At 40.8% G+C, this 8,295-nt stretch overlaps 1 protein-coding gene across 3 annotated transcripts in view; it reads right to left on the minus strand.

Annotated features, from left to right (window-relative positions):
• The window catches only part of LOC106568183 (netrin receptor UNC5C), a 230,403-nt gene extending 222,504 nt beyond the window's left edge, over positions 1-7,899 (minus strand). For 2 of the 3 annotated variants that reach the window (XM_014138292.2, XM_014138291.2), the window contains exon 1: positions 7,212-7,898. In XM_014138292.2, coding sequence (XP_013993767.1) covers positions 7,212-7,332 — 121 coding nt within the window. In that variant the 5' untranslated portion in view covers positions 7,333-7,898. Of the gene's footprint in view, positions 1-7,211 lie in introns of all 3 variants that reach the window. The other variant, XM_014138293.2, reaches the window with a different exon arrangement.
• Between the last annotated feature and the right edge of the window lie 396 nt (positions 7,900-8,295).

An 8,295-nucleotide genomic window follows, 5' to 3' on the forward strand; every position in this document is an offset into this window, starting at 1 on the left:
CGTAGTCTGGCTTTTTTATGGCGGTTTTGGAGCAGTGGCTTCTTCTTTGCTGAGCGGCCTTATGTCAATATAGGCTCGTTTTACTTTGGATATAGATACTTTTGTACCTGTTTCCTCCAGCATCTTCACACGGTCCTTTGCTGTAGTTCTGGGATTGATTTGCACCTTTCGCATCAAAATACTTTCATCTCTAGGAGACAGAACACGTCTCCCTCCTGAGCGGTATGACGACTGTGTGGTCCCATGGTGTTTATACTTGAGTACTATTGTTTGTACAGATGAACGTGGTACCTTCAGGTGTTTGGAAATTGCTCCCAAGGATTAACCAGACTTGTGGAGGTCTTGGATGATTTCTTTTGATTTTCCCATGATGTCAAGCAAAGAGGCACTGAGTTTGAAGATAGGCCTTGAAATACATCCACAGGTATACCTCCAATTGACTCAAATGATGTCAATTAGCCTATCAGAAGCCTCTAAAGCCATGACATCATTTTCTGGAATTTTCCAAGTTGTTTAAAGGCACAGTCAACTTAGTGTATGTAAACTTCTGACCAACTGGAATTGTGATACAGTAAATTATAGGTGAAATAATCTGTCTGTAAACAATTGTTGGAAAAATGACTTGTGTCATGCACTAAGTAGATGTCCTAACCGACTTGCCAAAACTATAGTTTGTTAACAAGAAATTTGTGGAGTGTTTGCTTATCAGTGCTAGACATAATATGGAAAAGAAAAAACAAAGCAAAAAAAAAAAAACATTATTCAGCAGCCCATCAATCAGTTGATGTGTGCTGTGGGGTTGAAGCTACGAACCCACAGCTTTTCCTTGAACCTCAGGAACTTGACCACTATCTGCCTGGACCTGTTACCAGGCCGGTGGTGGGTTTTCCAGTCCTGTAGTCGTACTCCACCTCAATCTTCATGTGGCCCATCTTCAGTTTCTCAGTGATCATTTCCCTCTCTTTGTCCTCAGACTCCGTCCAGGTTTCATGTAGAGATTCTGCAATTCCTTCCACACCAATGTTGGTCCCTCAAGATAATCTGATTTCTCCATCATTGTTATCATAGATTCACATACAGAACTGATGGCCTCTCTCAATGAATTACAGATTGCTGTCATCTTGCTGTTCTCCTCTTTAAACTAATCGAGCTGACCCTGGGAGAACTGTAGATTGTTCTTCAGATCCTGGACCTCTCTGGTCAGATCGTCCATTCTTTTATTAGTTGACTCCACCAGTATTTGGACTTGATGCTATTTTCTTGTTGTTGTAACAACTGCTTGTAGAACTCTTTTTGTTAAAAAGATCCTTCACCTGTGATAGAGACATTACTGTCCTCAACAGTACTCCCACAGGCTTTGGTCTTTGTCATGGTAGCAACGTAGGCTACGCTTTTACTCCTCGCAGTTCCAGAAAGGGTAGGTCACAGGGCAGATGGAAACCACAACAAAAATCAGGGATTCAAACAGTCACACTCCCGGGACAATCCGTGGTCCTAGCCGCAAGGGCTGTGGGCTGTCTACAAGCTGCTAAGGAAATCTGGCTAACTTGAGAGCTAGCTAACGTTAGTTAGAAGCTAGTCTAACGTCTGCGTCAACAAGGGAACAATGAGCTACTTCTCTGGAGCAAAATAGACCTGCTATTCTTCCCTGTAACACAGCGAATGTCCCACACCTTAATGTGATGTTATATGTTGACAATTATTTGAAAATAAGTTAACCTGTTATGGCTAGGGGGCAGTATTTTCACGGCTGGATAAAAAACGTACCCGATTTAATCTGGTTACCACTCCTACCCAGTAACTAGAATATGCATATACTTATTACATATGGATAGAAAACACCCTAAAGTTTCTAAAACTGTTTGAATGGTGTCTGTGAGTATAACAGAACTCATTTGGCAGGCAAAAACCTGACAAGGTTTCAGGCAGGAAGTGGCCTGTCTGACAAGGTGTCATTCTTCTTGTCTCTGTTTATTGAAGAGTGAGGATCTTAGCTGTCCCGTGACACTTCCTACGGCTGCCATAGGGTCTCAGAAGGCGGTAAAAAGCTGAATCGTGGCTTTGCAGGCTATGGCTGAAAAAAAGTAGCGCGTTTGGGTAGTGGCTGGTTACAGTACTGTGAGACTCAGGCTCGTGCCCGCGTCGACCGAAAGCTTTGTTTCTTTCCTCTGTTTAGCTAAAAGGAGATTCCCGGTCGGAATATTATCGCTTTTTTACGAGAAAAATGGCATAAAAATGGATTTTAAACAGCGGTTGACATGCTTCGAAGTACGGTAATGGAATATTTAGATTTTTTTTGTCACGAATTGCACCATGCGCACGACCCTGATTTACCATTTCAGATAGTGTCTGGGACGCACGAACAAAACGCCGCTATTCGGATATAACGATGGATTATTTTGGACCAAACCAACATTTGTTATTGAAGTAGCAGTCCTGGGAGTGCATTCTGACGAAGACAACAAAAGGTAATCAAACTTTTATAATAGTAAACCTGATATTGGTGAGTGCTAAACTTGCCGGGTGTCTAAATAGCTAGCCCGTGATGCCTGGGCTATGTACTTAGAATATTGCAAAATGTGCTTTCACCAAAAAGCTATTTTAAAATCGGACATATCGAGTGCATAGAGGAGTTCTGTATCTATAATTCTTAAAATAATTGTTATGCTTTTTGTGAACGTTTATCGTGAGTAATTTAATAAATTGTTAGTGAATTCGCCGGAAGTTTGCGGGGGTATGCTAGTTCTGAACGTCACATGCTAATGTAAAAAGCTGGTTTTTGATATAAATATGAACTTGATTGAACAAAACATGCATGTATTGTATAACATAATGTCCTAGGGTTGTCATCTGATGAAGATCATCAAAGGTTAGTGCTGCATTTAGCTGTCTTCTGGGTTTTTGTGACATTATATGCTAGCTTGAAAAATGGGTGTCTGATTATTTCTGGCTTGGTACTCTGCTGACATAATCTAATGTTTTGCTTTCGTTGTAAAGCCTTTTTGAAATCGGACAGTGTGGTTAGATAAAGGAGAGTCTTATCTTTAAAATGCTGTGAAATAGTCATATGTTTGAAAAATTGAAGTTTTTGTATTTTTGAGGAATTTGTAATTCGCGCCACGCCTATCATTGGATATTGGAGCAGGTGTTCCGCTAGCGGAACGTCTAGATGTAAGAGGTTAATTCATAGTCATTTTGAAAAAGAAAGACACGAGAAAGAGGCATCTTTCAATGCATGCCACCGGAACCGCTACATGTGGAGAGCTACATGTTGAGAAGCACAGTGAGGATCATTGCCTCTGCACAGTGTCTGAAGCTGCAGTGTCTGAAGAGGACAGAGAGGCTAAGCTGGCGTCACACTGCTCTTCGTTATGAAGTATCTCATGTATCTAATAGGCCTTTAATTTAAGTAATAATAGAGTTAAATCTTGTTAACACGTTTGACTTTTAGTTCAATATAATTGTGTAATTCCATACCGGAGTGACAGCAGGGTGTATGTGCTGGGATATATTTGAAATAGGCATATACATTGATTTAGCTATGCACTGTTTGGAGAATGATCCAAGATAAACCATCTCTTCGACTGCCTCTTCTTGCTCATCCTCAGCTCATCTGCATATTCAAACAGTCCCAGAGTGATAGCTGGCCAGCTGGGAGTAGAAGGAGTGGGAGCCCTTCCAAACGGAAGTTTCATTCTACTTTCTCTCTTTCTCTCTCTATCACGCTTTCTCTCTGCTGGAATCAAGCTAGGTGGATTACCTTGTCAAGAGTACAGGTTCAAACATAGACTAATAAGAAGAAAAGCCAGTTTAAATTCACCATGAAGAGCTACCATCCCGAGAGTCTGTCCCATACTATCAACTATATCTTTCAAAAAATACCCTTGGCTTCCTTACACTCCTCACTATCTAAAAGAGAAAAGCACCAGGATACTGCTGTCAGAGCAGAGCAGGTGAGTCTGGGTAAGTGAGACACTGTAATCACCAAACGGGTGAGTCTTTCTGCGCTGAAGAGACTCTCCAGTGATTTGGAAATGTGCACAGGCAACTCATCAGTGTCCAAAAAAGGCAGGGCCATTAATTAGCCCCAAACAATGTTCTCCTGGCTTATTGACTTCTTAATGTACAGGGAACGACCTGGTTTGTGTTCCCACTCCAGTCAATGACACAGGCCTCTCCGGGGTTCTGGAATGACCATTATGTCATCCTAGCCCTGCCCTTCAGAAATCAGAGCTGCACTGTATTTCATCCTTCGTTTTCTCCTTTGCTCATTCCTCATTAACTATGTAGGAGACTGTGATGCCGGGGCTGGGACACAGGGCTGGGTATTGGGTTGAGGCTGAGAGCTGGGGCTAGGTCTGGGGCTGGTAGCTGCTGGGAGCTGAAGATGGGTCTGGAGGCTGGGGCTTGGGTTGGGGCTGGGGCCAGGACTGACTGAATGTGGGTTGATTTTCCCTGTATGGATCATCTGAAATGATGGTGTTGGGTCTGCAATTTGAAATTGCAGGCTACTCTTGGAATAAGCTAGAGCATGAAGGGCGAAAGAGTGACTTCCAAACCACTCGTAAAAAACAAAATATCCTTCCTCCTCCAGCTGGGTCTGTGTTAATAAAGCCCTGAGTTCTGACACAGAAAATGTGAAACATCCTCACACCATTACTTACATTATGTGTGCATGGATGTGTTTTGGATTTTCACATAGTACATGCACGATAGGAAAGAGGCCACCCACCTGCCTCCTGAGGAGAAAAACCCACAGATACAGGAATGCACATTCAATGCACCCTAGGGGATAGTTTTATACCCTTTTTTGTTTGACAGACAATCCAGCTATGTTGGGGGTCGATTTGGTAAATGGGTTTGTGTGTTCTACACTGCTATTTACTGTGTGATAACACCTTAAAAAAGAAAAACATCATTTAATATGCATCTGTCTCTGTTCCTAATACTGTAATAAAATGTCAGAAGGCATTAAAAGAATGAAGAATGATACAGGACGACACAAAACAATCTGAAATGTATATTAAACCAATAATGCCTTCCAGTACTATTGTTGACCGATGACTCTAGCCTCAGCATTGTACCACTGTTCAGATAACAGCAGGTGAATAACCAAGGACAACAGATGCGAGGAGCAACTCTCCTGATGGATGAGGCAGTGACCTATAACCCCGAACTTCACCATTTCTAAAAAGGAGTTAGTGAGGGAGGGAGGCAGGGAGGGGGGAGAAAGGGAAATGAAAGGTGATGAAAATCCACAACAATAGGAGGCAACATCATATGTCACAACCATATACTTTATTATAAAAGTCTATGAGTGCATTAAAATCCAATGATAAGATTGATCTAACCCATTGTAGCAACAATATGATAAATGTGGGTAAAGCGTATGACAAAAGATAAGCCCCCACAGGCAGTTATTAAACTGAATTTTTGCTGATGGGGTTAGAGTAATAAGTAAGTTAAATCAAAATATTTTCAATTGCTGTATTAAGCATACAATATAAGATGGCAGCCAGAGAAGCTTCACTAACAGATAAGTCTTTTTTTATAAAGTCTCATATAAAAGATATCCCGACCAGCGCACTGTGATCCGCACGCAGGGTTGAAATCAGTGAGAGAGAGAGAGAGAGAGAGAGAGAGAGAGAGAGAGAGAGAGAGAGAGAGAGAGAGAGAGAGAGGGGATAAACACTAAATTGAGACTCAGCATGCAGAATTCTGCAAAAATATCCTCAGTGTACAACGTAAAACATCAAATAATGCATGCAGAGCAGAATTAGGTCTACACCCGCTAATTATCAAAATCTAGAAAAGAGCGTTAAATTCTAGAACCACCTAAAGGGAAGCGATTCCCAAACCTTCCATAACAAAGCCATCACCTACAGAGAAATTAACCTGGAGAAGAGCCCCCTAAGCAAGCTGGTCCTGGGGCTCTGTTCACAAACACAAACAGACCCCACAGAGCCCCAGGACAGCAACACAATTAGACCCAACCAAATCATAAGAAAACAAAAAGACCATTACTTAACACATTGGAAATAATTTACAAAACAATTGTGCAAACTAGAATGCTATTTGGCCCTAAACAGAGAGTACACAGTGGCAGAATACCTGACCACTGTGACTGACCCAAAATTAAGAAAATATTTGACTATGTACAAACTCAGTGAGCATAGCCTTGCTATTAATAAAGGCCGCCGAAGGCAGACCTGGCTTTCAAGAGAAGACAGGCTATGTACACACTGCCCACATAATGAGGTGGAAACTGAGCTGCACTTCCTAAACTCTTGGCAAATGTATGACCATATTAGAGACAGTGATTTCCCTCAGATTACACAGACCCACAAAGAATTCGAAAACAAATCCAATTTTGATAAACTCCCATATCCACAGTGTGCAATCACAGCAGCAAGATTTGTGACCTGTTGCTACAAGAAAAGGGGAACCAGTGAAGAACAAACATCATTGTAAATACAACCTACATTTTATTTATTTTCCCTATGTACTTTAGCTATTTGCACATCATTACAACACTGTATATGAACATAATATGACATTTGAAATGAGTGTAATTGAGTGTAATGTTTACTGTACATTTTTTATTGTTTATTTCACTTTTGTTTATTATCTATGTCACTTGCTTTGGCAATGTAAACATATGTTTCCCATTCCCCTTGAATTGAATTGAGAGCAAGAGCGAGAAAGACAGGGAAATATAAAGAAAAAGATTGTGACTGTATGACTATATGTCTTTCATAATAAAACAAACAAAAATGAGCAAAAATTGGTATGGTCAACCAAGACTATCTGTCTGTTTACACCAAACTAATGCTTCATTGAAGCTGTGTCTTTTTAATGCATAGCCTAACAAATTTTAACACCGTTGATATCCAGCTCATTACAGTAGTCTAGAAGAAACAGTAATAGGGGGATAGCCCAGTGTGCAATCACAGACATTACATTGTAGCCACATTTTTCCATTCTAAACTATTTGCGACTCTAGGCTTTTTTCGTTGAGGGCATAAAGTGACAAGTGTAGACCATTTATTTTAATGAAGGCTAACTATGATTTTTTTGTTGCGAAAATCCATCCTACAAATTATCTACTTTTTGATGGCATAGGCAGCACAACTGGCCATCCGGACAGCACTCGAACACTCAGCTCGAGCATTTTTCTGCATGCAGGTATGGCTATAAATTCGACAGCTTACCTTGAGAAGCTCCGATATCCACGAGGGCAATTAGAAAAAACAAAAATAAGGTGATCATCTTCAATAAGTATCCCGCGACTCCTCTTCTTCCACTTCTAGCAGTTTGTCCACTGTACCCCATGACGAGGAGTCAAAAACTCCGCGATGAAGCAAGTCCAGTGGCTATCAAATGCCGTTCCAAATTCTCTACAGTCCTTGCAGCAGAGGCAATGGAATCTTTCGGAGCCTCAAATGTAATCAATAGAAAGGGAAGGTAGAACGTGGGAGGAAAATTGATAGAGAATCAACAAATTCCAGGACTTCAATGAAACAGTTTTGAAATATGACAGATATTACATTGGCTTTATATGAAGCTATGCATGAAAACCTCTGAAATTACCGTTTGCTCTGTTCACTTTAATATTGAACTGGTCTAACTGAATCTATGGGCCGATGTCTTTTTGATATGTAGTTCATGTTCCGAATCTGAAAATGCACAAAAGTCCTCCGTAACTGGCTCTACCGCGCTCCTACTCCATCAAGCCAGAGTGTTTGCAACCTCAGTACCGAGTCTAGCGCACTGATCGACTTTAATCAGAGAAGACTCCGTCTCTATACTCTGCCGCTTCAACCAATCCAAATACGACCGACTCTTGTCTGTGGATGCCATATCAAAACCCGGCCTGGCGCTTCGGAATGGATGATATTGATGGACTATAGACGGCTGAGTTGTTATAGCAACAAAACTGATGCGTGTGCAACTTTGGGGCAAAACAGACTGACTTGGCTTAGAATCAAAGGATTGCTGACAACATGTCAACTATATTTCCTCTCCAAATGTTTATTGAAAACGTAAATAGATTAGTAAATGAGCACTTGTTGGTTCTCAAATACATTATTACTTTTGTTGGTTAGCTAGCTAATACATTATTACTGTTGTTGGTTAGCTAGCTAATACATTATTACTGTTGTTGGTTAGCTAGCTAATACATTATTACTGTTGTTGGTTAGCTAGCTAATACATTATTACTGTTGTTGGTTAGCTAGCTAATACATTTTTGCCATATTAGCATAGACATGACATGTGTCAAAACACCTCAAAATA

This window comes from Salmo salar, chromosome ssa13 (assembly GCF_905237065.1).
Source record: "Salmo salar chromosome ssa13, Ssal_v3.1, whole genome shotgun sequence".
Classification (NCBI taxonomy): Eukaryota; Metazoa; Chordata; class Actinopteri; order Salmoniformes; family Salmonidae; genus Salmo; species Salmo salar.